This window comes from Acanthopagrus latus, chromosome 6, assembly GCF_904848185.1.
Source record: "Acanthopagrus latus isolate v.2019 chromosome 6, fAcaLat1.1, whole genome shotgun sequence".
NCBI lineage: Eukaryota > Metazoa > Chordata > Actinopteri > Spariformes > Sparidae > Acanthopagrus > Acanthopagrus latus.
In genome coordinates, this window is record NC_051044.1 from 11585959 (window position 1) to 11607305 (window position 21347).

The window sequence follows — 21347 nt, forward strand, 5'->3', positions numbered from 1 at the left end:
TGTATCAACTGCATTACAATCACGATCTCTCTGAAATTATTTTCTTTTTCAGACTGCATTTTTATCAGTGGTTCTTTCAACAACTGGATGCAATCATGTTGCTTCTTTTTTTTTTAAAAATTGTATTTATTCTAAATCAACAAATCACATACCAACTCTTGCAGAGGATTAAGGATTTAAAATTAAATTTTTCAGATAATATTACTCAGCAGCAACTGCAGGAGACCTCATGCTGATGTAATATTAGACCTGAAATTTTGTATCTTTTACTTCATGAACAGGCAAGTATCGAAGTAGTCAGTGTATCGAATTTCATATTTCAGACGAACTAGCAGACCATTTAGCTTTGTGTAACTTGAGAGAGTTTGTCTTTATAAATCTGTTAAAAGTATTTACCTTAGGAGCTATACAACACAAGAACAGATAAATATCTTCCATATCTAAACAAATATGTAAATGACAAATCTCATTCCATGTTTTTTCATATTTTTGTTAATATTCAGTTGTGGTCCTGTTGTTATAGCTGTGAATATGGTAATTTCATACCTGGGATTGTTTTTCAGTGTGTTGACCAGAAACTCATGAACATCGATGCCCGTCGAGTCAGTATATTCCTGACTGGAGTCTAACAGAAAGGAAAAAAAAAAGGTAAACAGTCAGGCATGAGAAAGAATAGGTTTAGAGATTGGGTGGAAAAAGAGAGTGACATTACTGTTAAGTGCAGGGGAGATTGAAAGAGTAAAGTCAGAATACTAATGCCAAACTTGGCTCCTAAAATGGCACCGAAACACACTAACAACGACAATCCAGGTTTTTCAGAGAGGATAAATATAAGCAGCAGATAGCATGAGACACCAGTGCGCTGTTCTTCTTTGCTTTCACACATAGGCACACACAAAAACACTCTGCGGGGGATCATTTTCCACAATTTTCCACTACACTAGACAGTTGGCCAAGCCATTTCATCTCTGCTGCTCACAGAGTCTAATGAAGCCTGAGGGCTTCTGCAGAGAGAGGGTGTAAGGTAGGTAATTAAAAAAGAAGGAGGGATCCCATTATCTTCTGGAGAAATTAGCTCGACATCATATTAGTTTGGGTATTAATAATGCAGTGGACATTATATTTACATGTAGAAGTTATGACATGTCAAAACCTTTGCCCTGGCATTCATTGTATTTGTGAAGGAAGAATGATTATCATTAAAACTAACTGAACTTATTATCACATATTGGACCAAGCTTTTAATCTTGTGTTAGAATAAGCAGGACATCGGAACTGACATTAAAGGTTTGTGGAGGAGATGCTGTTAAAAATCTCGTTTACCTGTGTCGCCAGCAAGGGACAAAATGCATTTAAGTTACAAAGTTGCATCTTACCACGTGACAACATCTTCCGCGGAGTCTTGTCCTTCTTCTCTTTCTCTTCATTTTCATACTCATCCTTTGAGGACTTCTCCTCTTCCTTGTCTGATGGACAGCTTATGTGAAGCTGGATGATATCCTAGGACAAAAATCCATCGCCATTAAAAAGGTGGTTATTTTTTATCCAAATTTTGTTTAGTCTAGTAAGCATTGTTAATACGACACAAACTGCAGAGGCATACAAAGAATTGCAGGCTAGGGTATGGACTAGGACTAGGAATGGGGTTAGGGTGAGGGGTTAGAGGCAGGAACAGTACCGATTCTGGGGGTCCATCATTGGAGAACGGACCAGAGGACTCCTCACACACTGCCAGACTCCGTACCAGCTTCAGTTTGGCATTAGACTGAAACAGAATCATACAAATATTACCTGTAAGGCTAGTTGTGTTTGTTTTTAGGGACTTTCACTGAAAAGTGTAGCTGTTTTAAATGTAGCAAATCATATTAAACTGTTCTCTATCCCAATTTTATGCATAGCAGTCTCCCAAAATTCATGCTATGTGATAACACTAATTATTGTAGTTTATGGTGAACAAGTTTCTGCTGCAACAAACAAAGCTCAAAAACAACAGCTAGTGATACGAAATAAGAAACAAAGGGGAAAAATTGTGGTACTGCAAATCAGCTGCTGATGCAGCAGTACCTTAAGATGAGAAACGGTGAATTTTTTTGTTATATTGATTTATTTTTTTAAACAAGCTTGTTGGCAATACGAGCTTGAAATGACAATAAAGAACCATAATCATCTGTAAGAACTAAGTGTTACAATCAACCAAATGTCCTGGCTATGTGTGGCTATGTGTGTAAGAGCAAGTTTCTTACACCTTTTTTTTTTTTTCCGAAGAGACAGTCCTCTCTACTTAAATTCGATTTTCTGGACAATGACTGACAAGAGGGTTGCCTGAAGCAAGACGTGGAGAACACGTGGAGTTTTAATCCAACATAGCTGATTAAGGACACTTGTTCCTTTGCAGATTATATACTAAAACCAAGAGGGAAATGAAACAGATGATCAAATTTAAAGAATGTTTTCACTGCGATAACACCAATGTGATTTAATCCCTTCCATAAGACGTATAATGAGCAGATTAAGCATGGGATTTGAGGTTAAGCATGGGAGTTCAGCCACTCCCAAAAAACATCATGATAGGGTTGAACTACGTTCCAGCACAACTGACTACGGCCTCGACATTCTTTAAGACCTAAATAGGCCTTTAAACAACACACACTGTTAGTGTTTCCGTCATTTAGGGTGAGGTGACATGGTGACTTCAGACAATAACCAATGATTGAAGGTAGTGATATAATAATAGTGTTTATATATTATATACTCACAAGTATTACAATATTTGCAATTTACCATTTCCAAACCTTTAATATATAAAGTTTAATAATAGATAAAAATAACAATTCAATTAAATATTAAGGCTTGGTTGGCAATAAATAAATAAATAAAAAACAAAAAATTCCAGAACAAACAAGGTAAATGCTGGTGTTCAGCTGAATTTATACAATGTGTAGGGATATATAGAGGTGGTATGAATGCATATAATGTCAAAGAACATCCAAGGTGGAAGTACTGTATCACTGTCTATGTACCCAGACCATCTCAAAGAGGGTCTGGAAGAAAACGCAGGACACAGTAAGCTCAGTGGAAATGAGAGTATCTTGGCGTGAGAGTTGAGACCGACTGGCTGGCTAGGAATTATCTTAAGAGATTTAGTTATTTGAATTTACAAAAACAAATGTATCAACTTTAACCCGTTACAGTCTTTATCTACTGTCTGAAGTATATTCTCCCATTTCATAGCCTTACTAAGGTCCCTCATATCCCATGAGTGAGTTCAAAGTAGGCGGGTTAAAGGTTGTAAGCCAATGATGACAAGTAGGTAGTCTGCAGTGACAGAGAGGATTAGAACGTTAATAATGGAAGGTCACATTATATAACAAACCAGCAGCGGGTTATTTTAGGGAGCAGGATTATGAAGTTTTATGGGTGACTTCAAGAGAGATGAGCATCTCTTTTTGGAGTTGAAAAAAAACAAAATCAAATCAAATTAGTGAGCACATGTCACTTACCTTGGCCCTTTTCCTGCCATGGCTGTGATTAGGAGCCCGTTTCTGTAAGACAAATGTACTATTTTACCTATTCATTAAAAAAAGATGCAATATACAGCTTTTCAAGACATTTGGAAAGATATTTAGAAACATTTTCCAGTTTTCCAAGCTCAGGTGAATATTAAAACATTAAGGATGTACACTGAATTTGTATGACATGAAGCGAATGTTACAGATTACAATATTTCAAGGTTATATGTAAAATCTTGCTATTGCAGTATAGTCATGTAGATTTGCAAAACCTACCTGCTCAGACCAGTGCTGTTCTGTGTGGAACAGGAGTCAACATTTGTAAAGGTGTTTTTCTGTTAGATAAACCTGATTTCTTAACTGCAAAAGGGCTTTTAAAAAAACATATGCTCCTTTAACAGATCTATTACTGTGACAGCAACACGGTGAGCTGATAGGGATTCCTCTAGCAGTGTGTCCTTGTATCCAGTATAACTACATCCAAAATATGCTTAAAACTGACACTAAAATACAACCAAATAGGCCAGTTTTTATTTAAATGGCTGGGTGTAAAATTCAGACACATATGCCAGATGGGGAAAAAAAAGGTGTGCATTTGTTACAATTGAGCCTATAGTCTCTTAAACAATTAAAATATGGCAATCTTAGCCAAATAAAATGTGGTAAAGAGAAGCAAGTACACATTATTATGGACCAGCAGTACACATATGGGTTATTGCCACTTCTTCCCACCTGTGCATCCTGTGGGGAGCTATCCTCTGGTTCCAGGCCCTCTCCTGTCCCTTCCTTGGTGCCCTGTGGTTGAGGGGAGGTCTTGCCTCGACTGCAGGGCTCAATGAGTGGCCCACTCTCTCCCTCCTGCTGGATGTCTGTTGTCAGACTCACTGACATCTTCTTAGGGGAGGGGGAGAGGGTGGGAGTTGGGGAGGGGGTTGGGTGGAGAACCCAGGAGTGGCTGAGAGAAAGCAGGCAAGAGAAAAGAGAAAGATTCAGGCTCTGGCAGTTCTAAAACAACAAAAGGCTGTACAATTTTGACAATGAATGACCACAGAGAAAGAGGCATACAGTATATGTGAAAGAGAGTGTGCCACTATACTATCTACCTGTAGGTGGTACCAGATCTGTGCTGGACTCTTTACAGTGAGTCTGGATAGGAACCACACACAGGAAGATGAAGGGGACCCACTAAGGTAGTGTACTGGGCCGGGCTGCAGCAGGGGGCGAAGCGCAGTCCATAGCAAGCCTTAGCTTTCAAGGTGGGGCTGTGAGAACAAAACACACAGATGAAAAAAAACAACTTCCAAAACTATGTGAAATATGACTGATTTATTGAGTTTAATCACTGATCTCCTCTACTGGTTTATTGTTTTATTTGTTCAGCCTCATTTTGGGGAAGAAGAAAAAAATTGATCTGGGGCTTTTTCTAAGATTGACGTCTTAATTTGTTAAACTGTAACCATCCAGTCTGACATATTGCCAGCAGGTTGGTTCAAGTACCTGAAAACAGGAAAGGCTTTTTTTTCACTTTTGCTCCTAAGCCAGAACTTTCTCATTTCATTCATGAGAATACATTTTAAAATAAACTTTACATTTTCATTCAAAAGTTCAGTTTTGTTCTTTTAAAATCACAAGCCAGCCAAAACAGTCAAGTTTAGTTTTCCAGTAATGGTCATGAACTCACTTTTAAAACAAACATCTTCAGTGGCACAATATGACAAAAATATCAACATGCACAACAAAAAAGGCTGCTTTATTTACAGTGTTCAGGTGAACTGAAGAAGTAAAAGCTATCAAGCCAGAAAGAGGGGAGGGGCACACTACCTCAGCGGTCACTGGGGCCTCTCTCTTTTCTCTCCCTCCGGCTCAGTGCAGCAGCATGGTCTGTCCTCCAGTCAGGAGCCCTGAACACCAAGAGCAGAAGAGGAAGACACGGATGACGTCATTGTTTCACACACTCAGTGACTCATCGCTGCTGCTGCTGCTGCTGCCGCCGACTGAAGCAGGGAGGGGGACAAAGCAGCAGAGAGCTAAGCGCATACTGCCACACAAGGCTTACAAATGAAAACCTCGAGTTAGGTCAATCTTCTCAAACCTGCCATATTGTTCTTTATTTGACTTTGTCACAGTTTGATATAATTGTTTCTACGGTGTGGGCATCATTTTTATGAATGGGCAATGTGCTTTTTCTGTCAAAACCCAAAAATTGAACTAGCAGCAATATGTCAGAGACAGACAGTTCATTTGGCAACCTGTGAAGTACAGTGAATGTTACTGCCCTTGCAGCTGGAGGTCCGGTGCCAATTACAGTTGCAATTCTTTAGCCAAGTACAACGAGTCATTATGAACTGTCCAGTTATGTTTCCCCTCAGATTTGAGGTGTTTTCCTGCTTTATCTACTTGCATAAAGAATCACTGAAATAAGCCAATTAAGTGCAACTCTCACACTGCCATTTCAGCCTAGAATTAAGAATACAATGAAGGACTAAAACAGATAATCATCATCTGTCTGACCAGCTTTGGTCAAACATACAACATAAACACACATCCAAGTTTCCCATTTAAACCTCCTAAGCATCTTCCAGCTGCAACCTCATCTTTATCAAACTTCCACCAATCACAAAACCCATTTAGAATTAGGCAGCAAAAACAGTTATACAACAGCATTTGTGATAAGCATATTCTTCTATGTTGCCCTTGTTTACTTACTGTAAATTACATCACTAAACCCATTTTCACAGCATGGAAAAACATTACAATCGCAAACAGCTTCAGGGTGAATCCTGGCTCTGAAGCAGTAACTCTGACGTCTTAGGCAATACACCCATACACAGACAGACAACACAAATGAACAGCAATCCATCTGACCTACAAGCCTATATCCTCTGGAAGCACAGCAGCATATGTTAAAAGTGTTGAAAGAAAGATGAAATGTACGCATTAAATATCATATGCATACATGTGCGCAAACAAGGATAAATTCAGGCATCAGAAGTGCGGCGGCCAGATTGTATGTATGCAGCATGGATGAGTGCAATTCATGCATGTCCCTGCTTGTACCTCTGCGCTGTACTGTGCTGTGCTGCAGGATAGATGAGATGAGTGAACAAACGAGGCAGGGATTCCCAGTGAGGGGAAAACCCAAGCAATGCAACAGCAAAGGCGTCATCAGCATCAGCAGCATTACACCACATCACTGACCAAGACACCCACATGCCCCAACCCCGCACTGCTTACACAAGCCAGCCACACAGCAGCGTAGAAAAAAGCCACACTACCTACTGTGGGCAGATACAACTGCCTGCCACAGTCTCTTCGAAATAATCTCCTCCCTTTGCTCGCTTTCACACACAGCACATTCTCAGGCAAAAAGAATGAATGGTTTTGGATTAGAAAGCAAAGATAATCATTCATCTCGAGTGTCAGTCTCATGGCTGACTGAACTATCCTAGCGTAATAGCAGGGAGGGGCTGCAGGACAAATTGTGAATCGGAGCCAGGGTGCCGATGAATAAACCAGCTTTACCTTTTCTCTCCTCCGCCACCCATTTTTCCCAGCTCTCGCCTCAACACCCCCCCACCCGCGCTTTCCTTCATACACACACACACACACCAGCCCACAGGGTTGCCAAGGAGATAGTAACGTCATTCTCAACTGCTGCCATTTGTGTTGAGCGAGTACAAGTGAGAAGGGCAGGGAGATGAGTGATATTAAAAATAAATATGTGGATTGCCACGCACACACACTGAGAGGGAAAGACAGAAGCAGAGAAATTAAGACAGGATGAAAAGAAAAAGAGACCAGGATGTGCTACTGCTGGCGTTTCAATTTCTACCAAGATCAGGCAATCAGAGACTGTGATAAAAGCAAGAATGGGGGATCTCAGTACTTTGGCTAATTGGTTATCAAGAGGTAGAAAGTCAAATGTGTGTCGCTGAACTGATGAAGCCTCAAAGATAAGTAGTGAAACATCAAATGCGACTGAACTTAGTAGTATAATTTTTTTTTATCAACCACCATTATCATGCAAACAGCAATATAACATAAAAAAAAAATCTAATTATATTTACGTTGATACACTGAATTGACAACATCGCAATTCATGTCACTGCAGTCTCATTTAACAATTCTGATAATAATAATAATAATAATAATAATAATAATAATAATATATCTGCCTTGAAAAACAAATTGATGTTAAAAAAGGTTGATCCCTCGTCTATGTACTCTCAGTCACCTGACAAATGGTCGGTGCAAACTAATACGTACAACGTACAAGTGTTTATTTCAGGAGACCTCATGTATCACACTTGAAATAAAAAAGCTTATCTGGGCATAAGAACCAGTGCATCATAATACAGGCTGCACACTGCAGACTCAACATCTACAATACCAGCTGCAGCAGCACAGTCTCTGTCTGCTGTGTCCCAGTTCAGTCAGTGTGTCGGTCGGCCTGATGTTGGCATCCTTCTGCCAACTGTTTGCGTCATCACATGTGGCTGCAGCCATGCAGCAAGGCTGCCGATTCACACAGGACTCTGGGCCAGCAACGTCATAGTTATCCACATAATGCTGGCCTCATAAAACCACATCAACGGGCTGTTGTGATACAACATGACAGGGATGATTTCATTAGGCATAACCCATTCACTATTTTGAGAACTGTCTTGTTCATGACCATTTCTTACAAAAGACAACCTGTATATTTTTCTACGCTTTGTATGATCTAATCTCACAATGGCCACACCACCCACAAAAAAATCCCACCATCTTCATTGGTCATGATACAGTGTAGGGCACCCTGACCCACTTCACACACATTACTGCCCTTGCAGTCTCTTACAAGGGCCCTCCTTGATGACATGTAACCAGCAGAGACACCCAGGTCAAACACTGCCCTGCCCACTGTGTCAGGTTACCAAACTAAAGACTGCCAGTGTGTGTGTGTGTGTGTGTGTGTGTGTGTGTGTGTGTGTGTGTGTGTGTGTGAGCCAGTGAGTGAAAGAGACAGAGAGGGCTATCTGTCTGGTCAACACTATGCGTATGTGTGTATGTGTTCACGTTTCTGTTAAGGTTCATAGAATGTGTATCACCACTTCAGACAGCAGTGTGGCTGGACTAAATATTTCAAGCAGGTATGAGCTCACTGTCAAATTTAGCTGCTCTGGGTCAAGCAGGGTCAGGGACTCAGCAATAGTTTGACCAGGGCAGGCCAAAGAATTGAGAGTAATTCTACTGCTTGGTAGCTATCTAAAATGGAAGGCTTGTCTTTCTCAAGTCTTTCAACTCTTTGATTTATTAGTTAACTATCAGGTGAACTGACAGACATCAGTCACGTCGAGCCAAAAGCCACAGATTCAAACCAGCTGTTGCCGGAGGTGACAATCATTAATTTGACAGATTTGTAATTTTTAGGACTTTTGTAGTTTTAGCTAAACCTAGACAGCTTAAACAAAGCTACTAGTGGATCCAAAGAAAAGTAAGTGACAACTGTTATCAATCAATTACTAGCTTTAACCAATCTGTTATATGAAAATGACAAACACATATAGGTCCCAAATTTGTCCCAATAAGTAAATACCTATGAGCTTTTTAACTTTTGTAGTGACAACAGCACAACCAATATTACTTGGCCCACATTGGGTTATCATCATGTGTTGACATACATGTTGTCCGGTGTGTGTGTGTGTGTGTGTGTGTGTGTGTGTGTGTGTGTGTGTGTGTGTGTGTGTGCACACGTGTGTTGGGATGATTTATAATCATTACATTCTCATTGAGTTTACTGCACTGGGTCAATTAAGTTCACAGCTAAACTATAAAACATCCCCTCTGTTACACTACACATGTCTGCTAAATATAGTCAGTAAGCTAACAATTTGAACATGTACAGTGTAAGGTCAAACTCATTCTTTTGTAAGCAGCGCATATGGCAAATAAAATTTTAATGTACAGAGACAGTACAAATGGACAGGTCAATCTACAGTAGATATCTGTTCTGACCTACTCTGGTTATTTCTCATTATTGACAGCCTGAGTGCAAGTGAGCAGAAAATGATATCAATTCCTATAATTGTATGTGGGTAATGACAGAGAACTACCTCCATTATCAGTCATTCATTCATAGCATTATCTTAAATATCACTGGGGAGAAGCACTGCGTAGCAGACATGCCTCTCCATTTTCTCTGCAGAGGCTGAATGAAAAGATGAAGGTGAATGGAAGCGCGGAACGCTGCAAACAGGAGTGAGCAAGCACGTACAAACCCACAGACAGCAGTGGGAGAGACATACACAGGCAGCTCGACCCAATTCAGCTCCTCTGTATTCAGCCGCTCACCTAGCCCATTTGACGTCAGAGAGAACCCATTTCACAAAAGGCAGCAAGGTTATGTCTTCAGAGCAGGGGCTGATGTGTGTGTGTAGTAATGGCAGAGTTTGTGCAAGCTCAGTGCCTGCACATATTATATATCAGCAGTGCTGGCAGTGTGTGTGCAGCAGTGTTTGTCTATGTCAGAGAGGATTCCCCTTTGCGTCGGTTGCACAATCTCACAAAGGGAGGGGCCGGAGCATTAGGAGCATTAGGGACTGGAGAGGAACAGTCCAGGCACATTTGCACTAAAACAGTGTGCGCTTCACACAGTAAAAATATGGGTGCATGCGTCACCGGCCAAACCATTCATAGACACTCCAGAACACTGTTCACATTTTCTGCAATGAGTTACGTAAAGGCAATTGAGGTGACTGTATGAGCTAAGAAAAACAGAGCTGAGAACCTTAGAAATCGCAATAGCAGTGAAGACATGAAGCAAAATCATCCTAACCAACAAGACACAAAACACGGCTGAGGGGGGCATGAATGGACAAATGCAGCGGAAGACAGGATTTCTCTTTTTCCATTTACGTCTCTGTGTCCTTCTCCCTGCCACCCCCTCTCTCGTTTTTCTCTCAGTGCTGAGGATACCCCTTCCTGCCTTCCGCCCCCTCGACATCAACCCCTCCCATCAATATCTCTCTCCGTCCACCCACTTTTAAGTCTTAGCTCTTAGTCTTTCTCTCCCCTTTTCTTCCTCTTTTAATGTGTCTTCTTAAATTGTCAGGCCTGCTGCTGACGCCATCCTCCTCCACTCAGCCAGCCCACTCAGTCCTGTGGGACGAGCTATGACTCATTCTCTCCCTCCTTCCCTCCCCTCCCTCCCTCCTTAGTTACCTACCTACCTTTCTGCAGCTCTCTCCAAGTCTCCCTCTCTCCGTTGCTCTCACTAGTTACAACCTATGTATAGTTCGATGCTGCGTGTGGCAGAACATGCCGAGGTATGAAGGGAAAAATGAGACTGAAGGATAAAACACAACAAGAAAGTGGGTGATGGAAAGAAAGATGCCGGCCAAGTAAACGACAGTCTCCTTTCTGCATAATAAACGAATGGCAGTGGAGAGAGAGGGGATCCTGATCCTGTATGAATTATTGATGAAGGCAAGAGTGCAGGAATGTGGGTGAGGGAGAGAATTAGGCCCACGTGGGCCAAAACAAAATAAGTAAATAAGAATTATGAAATAATTCATTAATGTAGATGATAATGTCATTTAATCCAAAAAAATATTAAATAACTCACAATAAATTATTCCAATATCCTTTTCTCTAAGAATAAAACTTTTTTTCCCAAGATGCCTCACTCCTTTATAGTGGACCATGGTGCACCGATCCAGGGATGTTTTTTGAAATGGCATCTTAAATATGAAGCATTTCTTTTGAAAACAGTATGTTGGTGCAGGATATAATAGCGCAATCTCAACTACAGCAGGAGTTTTTGTTGACTACTAATTGTGACAAATATATTACAAAATCAGTTTAATAAACAAGGAAAAGTGAAAGAGACATTTTAAAGCAGTGGGAGATCGATCTACTAATGTAAGTTCAGTGTATATGAACTGCTTTCCCCTCACAGTGCAACTGGGGCAAAAAAGTTTTTAAAAATAAAAAATCTCAACAATTAAGATCTGACCAATAGTCTCTCCATGTTCTTTCATAACAACTGCATGAATCAACAAAAGAATATACGTGGGGTTATACAATTAAACCTTTCCTATCTGTCAAGTATTCAAGTTGCATCAACAAATGACAAGACTGCAATACACCATGTGATAAACCGCATGGAGGCAGAAACATATCTAACGTGTGAACAACCACAGCAAAAGAAAAACGTTTTAGAGGAACAACTGAAGAGAAAAAATGAGTCACAATCAAGAAAACCCTGATGGTTTAGTTGAAGACAAGGAAATGAACACTGGGTTTGTACCGATTCTGTTGCACGACAGAAGATCAAGTCAAGAAATGGTTTGCTGTTGCAACAGCAATGAATTTCAGTGAAAGTCACACAACCACTTGAAGCATCCCCATATAAAAAAATAAGATGAGGTTAACAAGGCAATAAAAATCAACACCTTTTGGAATGTTTAATCCAGGAGGAAATCCCTGCTCCTTAATTCAGTTCTATTTTGGTCACATCAATGACCACTGGAATGTCTGATACTAGCAGCACTCTGGGCCTTGAAGGCATTTCTCATCAGTGTCTTGTCAAGCAGATGCCCTTAGGGAGCGTGTTAATTACACCACCAGAGTGCAATCTACAGTATCACCTAGTAAAATGGATAATAACATTACAGTTTTAATGGCACAGGATCCTTAATATTCACATTTTCTATTCAATTTAAACCATGGTTGATAACAATACACCTTAACACAATTAAACAATTTACATACAACAAAAATAAAATGTCTTCACTAATGTCCTCTGATTCAAAACTTTATTTGGGGTTTGCAATCTATTTTCCTTTTTTTACAGATCCTGTTTTATTATGTTTTCAGTTTCAATTATTCTGAATTTCTTTGTTTTAATATCTAACAACATTCTATCATGGAAAGACTAACTGTGCTGTGGATGAATACAATTTCAGTTACAAAATATTCAAAGTGTAATGAATATAACTGATTTTGATGAAATTCAACATCACAGTTTAAAAAAAAAGAACATTCAATGTTTTGTAAAACAAAGGGCTTCACATCTCAACTTCACATTATTCATGAATAAAATACTGTTGTTGCAACAAAGGCAAAACTTTTGTAACTGATTTGTGAGCTCTTCTTATATACCTGTACATCCCAAGTCTTCCACCTTTCACTGACATCTCAAGTACATGATTGTCCACCTCGTGTTCAACTCAATGAGTGCCTCCTGCTTTTCTCAATGTAGAGTCTTGTATTGGCTGAAACTCTCTCCCTTACAGTTGCCTGACCTGAATGGGAAGCAGATGTAGGACACTGCCACCCCTGCAAACCTTAGAAATCTCACACTAGAGTCTCTTGAGTATTCAACAAGATCCAAACCAAGCGTGAAGGGTTCCCTGGACAGACAGAACTGATAGGCAATCCATATCACACTAAGATCCGATACGTTTGCTAAGGGCTTCAGATAACTAGGATCCAACACCCTCACCAGCCTTTGGCCTCTTTGGCTGGATATGAATCCCAGTGCTTTGAGAACTTTGTGAAGGCATCATGGAGCAATCAAGCTCCTCTCCCCTTTCTTAAATCCACATCTTTCTCAGTAGCGTATCTGTTTTTGCAACATGCCCAATTGCTAGTTCCATTCCATTCACTAGATATGACCAAAGATCCCAGAAACTGCTGTGGGATGGTGGGTTCACTCCAACAGGAACTCTCTATACAGATGAAAATGCTCTGCATGCTACTTCCAAAGCTTTGTGCAGAATTTGACTGACAACAAACTAGAAGGCATCAGTCAAATGTCTTCACTACTAAGGTATTGGATGGACGCATTTGACTTAAAACCTTGCCGGTCTTTAATCATCTGGCTAGTAAGAAACATGATTTGAACTAATAGCATTTCTTAGCTGTCAAATAAATACATGAATGATAAAATGTGCGATTGTGGGGTCTGTCTTCTCAAGTGCAGTGCAGAGATTTGTGAAAGATTCTGCCTGCTCAACTTGAGCTGCTGATGTAACATGAATAACTGTGTCAAAATGAAATTGGGTGGCAGCTCCTGCACTCATTATAAACCTTATGTAATTTATCAGCTTCTTTCACTGTGAGAATGGGGGGGTGGGGGGTGGGGGGGGGCATCGGAGGAGAGGAAAAAAAGATGGAGGAGTAAGGGGTAGCTAGTGAGACAGGAAGAGAGGAAAACTTCTCAATGATGAAACAATCTGTGCTGTTAAGCGATTGGACCAGACTTCTACCAATGGGAGGACCAGCTCCATGGCAACAGGCTCTGTCACCAAGAGAAAAGCAGCCATATCCCTCAACACCCCCATATTTTTCTCTCCCTTTCTCTCTCACGACCCCCCTCCTTTCCCCAATTACAAGGCCCGGTGTATTTATCACTGGGTAAACACAAATAAAACATCACACAGACTCACACACACACAGACACACACACAACACACCCGGCAGCCTTATCGGTTACTTATAGCATGAATAGGACAGCTCAATCGTACAGACACAACAAACATACACACATGCAACAAGGCTTGCAGATGTACACACATGCACACAGACTTAATGGGGCTTAAACAGTGATCAGAATGTGAGTCATTCACACACACACACTTATTTAAATGCGCCGATTGGCGATGACTCCCCTCACACACTGTCTGACTGCAGACAGTCCTGTTCTACTTCGTCCTGACGAGAGCAGTGACTAAATATCAGGTCTGGTGGAGCTGAACCTTGAACTAAACAGATTGAGCTCACAGACACACGAACAGACCTCCAAGTAGGCCTCAGCAGATAGAAACTACCATTCCCTCAATGAAATAAATATGCGCAAGGTAAAGTAAGCATTGGTTCAAAGGGTATTACTCCCAAGTACCGACCCAGCTTTACTGAACTTAACAAGCTTTAAGGGCTAAACCTTGCAGATATGAGGCGGTAAACCACAGGATACCAGTCTTAACATTTGAGGATAACCCTAAAACTTTACTGGAGACATATTCTAATACACAAAGCATAATAATGGAGTGCTGCATGAAGATATTACACAAGCATGCATAGTGAGAGATGAAGTCACTCAGAATAGGCCTGTCATGATAATCAATAAATCAATTAATCTTACGATAAATAAAAAACGAGCCTGATAATTTTGCCGGCCTCAATAATTTCCAATTGCATGCTTGTTTGTTTTCCTTGTGTTTCTCACGTCAACCCTCCTGTCAGTCACTCTTTGTCTCTGTGTGGGGAGGCGGGGCCCTGCACCTGACATAACACAGAGTGCAGCATGAGAGCCCCGTGAGGAGTAGCAAGCCAGAGGTAAAGCTAGTTGAGATTTGACGGAATAAAAAAATAAAAAATGGAATTGGTTTCAAAGCCGAATGCGACAGCTGCAGAGTGGGAGCACTTCGGATTCAAACCGAATGACCGTGTTGAACCACTTAACCTGGACGAGCCGGTATGTCACATTTGTTGTAAAAAAGTAGCAACTAAAAGCGGCAACACAACAAACATGCAACTGCACCTAAATCATAATCATCCAATGCAAGTTTCCCAGCTGGGAAAAAAAACTACAATTAAAACTACAGAGGGGACAGTGCAAAATGGTATGCACTCACAGACAGTGTAGGTCGCTACATCGCTAAAGAGATGCAGCCTTTTAATACCGTCGTAAAGCTGGCATTTCGACAAATGCTGCAAACATTTGACAGCCGGTACAAATTGCCTGGGAGAACATATGTGTCACTAACAGGAATTCCACAACTACACAGCGTGAAAGACAAAATACTAAAGTCTTGGGGTTATTGTTTTTGGTTGTGTGTAATTCAAGTGCAATTTTAGCTAACAGAGACTGAGAGTCCTTTTTATTCATTGTTTCTGGTCATTCTGTTTATTTATTTTGGATATTTAAAATGTCTTTTTCACATTCCAACTCCAATGTTAAATATTCTTTCGAAATAAAGGTTAACTGCTCTTTGAAAGGGTATACTTGCATTATTATGCCCTTATCATTATATTAGTTGAAAAATGGTCTTAAAACGACAATATTGTTGTTTATCGCAATAATTTCTGGGACACTTTATCGTCCAGCAAAATTTATCGTGACAGGCCTAACTTAGAAGCAGTAATACATTCTCGAGAAGGCTCAGTGTTTACTCAAGTAAATATTAAAATTAGGACTGATAACTGAAATAAATTTGCCGTAAATAAATTTGCTGCCGTTTGCCACGATCAACATTGCATTTCAATGAATGCATGCTTTCTACGTGCAAACACCTGTGAGAACAGCGATACCTCATGACTCAGGAGAAAACAATAAAAAATGAAACCTTGATTGCTTGCATCTGATCTATTGTCAAGCAAGAGCAAATCTTTTGTACCTGCTGTGTATTTTCATGTTTCCAAAACTAGACTGGCACATAACCACTTAGAGCTGGTTGATTCAGCACATCAAATGCCACATGCCATTTTTGGAGCCACGAATGAAAGGTAAAATACCACGTGTATGAACAGAATCATAACTAATAAAAAACACCACCCTAAAAAAATATACTAGTAACACACATTCGAATGATTCCAAATTTAACAGGATATATACAGGTCTTGATGTGTGACTACTTGCAGCTTTTAAAACCAGCGTATTCATAAAAATCCATAATGAAAAAAATGGATGAATTTACTCCCATTATCTTTGCTCAAACTCAGTCTTATTCACCGAACCTCAAACAGCAACCCATCTTAGAACATAAATACAATGTAGGTTTTATCTTCCACTTGGTTTCAACCATAATGGAGATAAACAGGATGAAGACACTAAGGCTGATAAATTACCAGGGAAAGCCCTTGCCTAACATAAGTAGCCAGCTCTGTCAGAGAACCTTCCTGGAATGCCTTACCCAGCCAGGTAGGCAGGGACTCCAGCCCTGAGGGAGGGACCACCAATGACCGTTGAAGCATAAATCAAGCACACAACTTTATTGCTCCTCTGCACTGTGGATGTCTCTCGCTCAGTGTCTAACTGTCTCTCTGTTTAGCTCTTGGTCTTCAGCTGACAGGCTCTGGCTCTTGGATAAGATGAATATTTTACCGGCCCTTTAGGCATCGAACTCCAGGTCACACATTTGTAAGGCCAATGACTTGTCCTCTAGGTACGGTACACACAACAACTCCAACTGTTTGCTACCAACTGTTACTGTCCGTTTATGGCTGCCTCTCTTTCACCCAATATCTATTACTTTCTGATCCATCATGTTTCCTAGCCGAACAGAGCAGCAGCTTTTTCACTCCCCCTCAAAGCATTTCGTAATCATTCCACTCCCAGTCTCCTGTTTGCTTTCTACTCACACTAAGAGAAATCCCGCTCCTTTACGCTTCATTGCAAATAATGTTGAGTCTTGTCCTCCTGTTGCACAAGGCAACACAAAGAAAAAAGGAAAGGCATCACAGATGACTATTAAGTCAGTTAAAACAGTTTCAATATGAAGAGAAAAAGGAAAAAAAAAAAATCTACTTTCCTTAGATGTATGATTTCATGAACAAATGAAAAGTGTCTGGAGGAGGACAAGAGAAGCAACTTGAGTTCCTGTCCACTAAACAGCGGTCAATTTCTCAGAAATTAACCTGAACGAAATTGTACTTTGCTTCCCATTTGAATGCAGGTGCTCGTGGGATGGATCAGTATCTTGGAGTGCGAAAGAAATCCAATGTTCCAAGCCGCTTCATGTTCCAGGCAAAATCATCCGCTCCCACACCCTTCTCCTATCTATAGTTGCTTGTGTCTTAATCCCTCTTCCACAGTCTTGTAGCCCTCAGGTCAGGACTGAATTTTTCTTTGCTATTTGTCTGAGTGGCCACAAGTATCTTTGATCTGAGAAAAAGCACTAGGAAACATTTCCTTGAATAGTTTTGGATGCATCCAACTGATAAGTCTTGTTTAGTTTTAGGTAGATTTATCATCAGGCTAGGATGATTACTTCACATGCATGTCAACACCATTTGTTGGAATTCTGACATCATATCCATGTTGTGCTTAAGTTATCTGGCTCACTAAAGCAACTTCCTCCCAACTCTGTCAATCGTGGAAGAGTTGGAAGGAAGAGATCATCAGGTATATTTTTTACATTTTAATTACAAAGTTATTGTCTTAATTACTGTATTTTACTCAAGCAAAACCAGGGGTTTCCTTAAAGAGTGGGACAATTAGGTCATTTTCCCAACACGAACTTCATGGCCTATAATCTGAAGCTTCCAATAACAAACTTTTGAGAAAGTGGAGGCCTGTGTGCATTTCTACGTTTTGCCTTTCATTTTCACTGCTTTCCATAAGTCATTAAAAACAGAGGCAGTGGCACAAAACGTAATTATTTATTACAACAGCTAAGTGAACATAACAAACACTGACAATGTCTGCAAAAAACAAATAGACCATGAGGAAAGGCTTTTATAATCCCTGGCCAAATCAAAGTAGATCAATTCTAAAACTTATAATCAAAACTCTGTTAACAAAATGATTAGCTACACTAGGAAACTGTTCTGAATTGCCCACTCCTCAATACTGTAGACAGTAGATCAATACAGGCACAATCAATCGCCATGATTGACGCACATGCTGTAGCATGGTCAAGTGTGATGGATGACCCACTGGAAGCAACAATGGAGACAACATCTTCAGAGGGTTGGATTCCTGCATACAGTAGTGAGTATTTCACCACTTAGATGAAAATCTCTCCAATAAAAACAAAAGTAAGAAAACATAACTCATGATATCTTTGCCATCCCCTTTGAACAAGAAGATAAAATATCTGATAATAAATTGTGCTTGATAATTATTCCAACCTAGTGACCATTTTAAATTACGTGTAGCTCCTATTTGGAATAAAGATGGCATTACAGATCCCTGAGCACAATATTTTATATAGAAATCACTACCTTTGAACAGAATTAGGTTTTACATTTCTTGACAAAGTATGACATAATCAATTTGAAACCAAAATTATTTACAGATGTTAAGTGTATGAGAAGATGATTGCCTGAAATCAAATAAAAACTACTTTAAAAATGTTGCAAAGAAATTGAAACACCAAAGCTTTCATATGTTGACAGTATTTGGCAAAAAAGTTGTACATATGGTAATTATGGTGATTATATCAAGTACCTAGTCCCTTCCTAATGTAGCTCAATAAACCTGCTGTAAGACCACTGGCCCATCATAATATTTTAAAATGCTGTGCAGTGTTCTGGTGTCTAATTAGGATTCAAATGTGACTTCCCGGATTGTATGCACAACATACCATTTCTATATTCTAACACCCTGCTTTTTTGGGTCTCAATATACCCTAAGAGACAGAGTGGAACTTCTGTCTACTTGATGAAAAAGATGCTCTTAGCTACAACCTAAGTAAATGTTAAATAATGCACTGGCCAACAGCTGGATGCGTCCAGATGGTGACCAATGTCCTCTATGATCTGCACAAACACCTCCATTTGCCATTGCAACACTTAACGACAGCTGGCTGACTAGGCTGCCATGCTGAAACAGTGATGGCGAGTTGAGTGCTGCCAACCAGCCAGCCAGCCTGACCCGGAAGTCAGGCATTCGGCCAGTCAAACTGCCAGGCTGTCCCTGCTGGGCCAACAGAAAGTGTGGTCTCTTACAATGTGGCTTGTGCACTCCAGAAACTAGCAGGAAGGCAACAGGCCAGTCATTCATACATCCATCCAGCTAAACAACACTCAGCATCCCCCTTCAACTGCTCTTCAGTGTCTCTCATCCTTCCGTCATTCCCCAGGCACCTAGCCAGATAAATATAGTCCCCTAAAATCCCATAGTGCCACAAGGGTCAGGGTCTGCAAACCAAACACACCCTAGACAAGATCTCTCTATTACATATGAGATGAGCTGTCTTGTAGCCATCTACACAAACAGCTTTAAAAACACAAAGAGCAGCAGCCATAACACTAAGACAATACAGAAGGATAAAACATGGCCTCTGTTGTTTTTGCATTACCATTACACCAAGCCCTGGGTGGCTGTGAAGTTCCAACCATGACGACACTGTGCTAAAATAGGAAAATATGGGCATGATGACAAGCCTGCAGTTGGCTGTAGAAGCTGTAAACCCAAATTGACATGCATGAAACACAGACTATCTGGCAGATGTGTAAACTCAACTAGGTAGGTCTAAGATTCTTCTATTTTTCAATACACTGTACAGTGTTTGTAGATCCTTATCTGGTTGTCAACCTTCTACTTGACAATGTTTGGAACAAAATTAATAAGTAAGTTATCATCTAATAAAAGGAATCTTTCCTTTACTATGATTATTTCGCTTCAGCAAATGAAAAAGCTTTCATCAACATACTGTGCATTATGCATGTTAAATACTGGAGTCGTTTGGTTTGAAATCTGTTGTTACATTCATGATGTGCATTGCTCTCTGGTCACCCATTTCATGTGTAAGTGTGTACGGCACTGGCAACAATGCAGCACCAGCACAGATAAGGAGGCAGTGTTAATTAGAGAAACTGCACACGGCAGCCAGTCGCTAGATCACGTAGCTGACCTGACAGCGGTGGCAGGTCAGCGTCTTGCTGCGCTATGCCATCTGTTTACCTGTAAAAGCCAGCCACTCCCAATACCTCTACCTGCCTAAGGATAGCAATTATCTGTCTCCACCTTTTTCATTTTTTTCTTGCCTCTCTGTGCTTCAGTCGCTTCATACATCATCACAACCTATTAATGACAACCGAAACTGCCATGTCCACTTTCAACTCACTTACTTACTGATTTCTGTTTGAGGAAAAAGAGATCTATTGACTTTAGAGTCCTCTTACTGACACCTTCTCCTTTCTCTCAGTTGCTCCCTCTGTTCATCTGACTAGAAACTTAGACAAGTGGGTGTGTCTCTTTGCCAGTTTCAGCTGAGTATTAGGCTGATTCAGGTTTGGCTGGCCTATTTTGCACCACACCGTCATCTATCTTAACATGTTGACCCCTAAGCAGGCTCTAAGTAGTGGTTTTCTCTACATTTTATTGTTTAAAAAGTGCATGTACAGCAGCTGCAGGTGATAATTTTTCATTAAAATAAGAAATTACTGTCAGTGTTTGGTCAGACACTCATGTCACTAAACACACAAATACAAAAAAAGGATGAACACCATACAAACTTGTGAGTGGAAGACGAGGAAGCAAAAAGTTCAAATAAAGAGAAATGTATATAGAAGAAGCTTTTAGAAGAGAAAAGGGGTTGGGAACTCTCTGATGTGAGTATGAATGGTTTAATGAATTTCTTCTAATGTTTGTTAACTTAGGGTGAGGTCATTTAAAAAAAGAAAAGCCCCAGATAAGAAAGTGTGAACCCTCTGACTTAAAAGGCAATTACAGCAGTGGTTACTCCAGGGGTTGCGATTGATTATTTTCCTCCTTTACTCTCCCTCTCGTGCTTCCTTTCTTTCATACTCTGTCTTTTACCCACGCACTGGCGATTAGTATGCAGGAGCAAGGTTACAGGAGCACCAGCTACCTGGGGAGCAGAACTCCAAAGTCCCAAACAAAAACAAAAACAAAAGTAATAGTCACATCACAGACAAGGACGCACCAAAAACACATTTTATAATGCGAGTCATGGCTAAGAAGCTAGCTTTAGCCACTTCAACTATCCGTGATTTTTCTTGTTCAAGAAAGAGGCCAACATTTAGACTGGCAGACATAAGGAAGAAAACAACATTAGCCCTAGAAACCTGACACCAAATGGTTGGCTTCTATCTAATTTGGGGGTTGCTGCAGTTGTTGTCCGTCTTTTGCATTTCTAATTGACACAAGGGTTGAATCATGGG

General features: G+C 40.4%; 1 protein-coding gene across 10 annotated transcripts in view; it reads right to left on the minus strand.

Moving 5' to 3' along the window:
• The window catches only part of LOC119021249 (R3H domain-containing protein 2), a 55950-nt gene that overhangs the window by 26933 nt on the left and 7670 nt on the right, over positions 1-21347 (minus strand). For all 10 annotated transcript variants that reach the window (XM_037101418.1, XM_037101423.1, XM_037101419.1 and 7 more), the window contains exons 3-9: positions 5331-5410; positions 4613-4771; positions 4242-4464; positions 3501-3542; positions 1679-1765; positions 1377-1500; positions 547-625 (exon numbers count right to left, since the gene is read on the minus strand). In XM_037101418.1, coding sequence (XP_036957313.1) covers positions 547-625; positions 1377-1500; positions 1679-1765; positions 3501-3542; positions 4242-4400 — 491 coding nt within the window. In that variant the 5' untranslated portion in view covers positions 4401-4464; positions 4613-4771; positions 5331-5410. The remainder of the gene's footprint in view (positions 1-546; positions 626-1376; positions 1501-1678; positions 1766-3500; positions 3543-4241; positions 4465-4612; positions 4772-5330; positions 5411-21347) is intronic.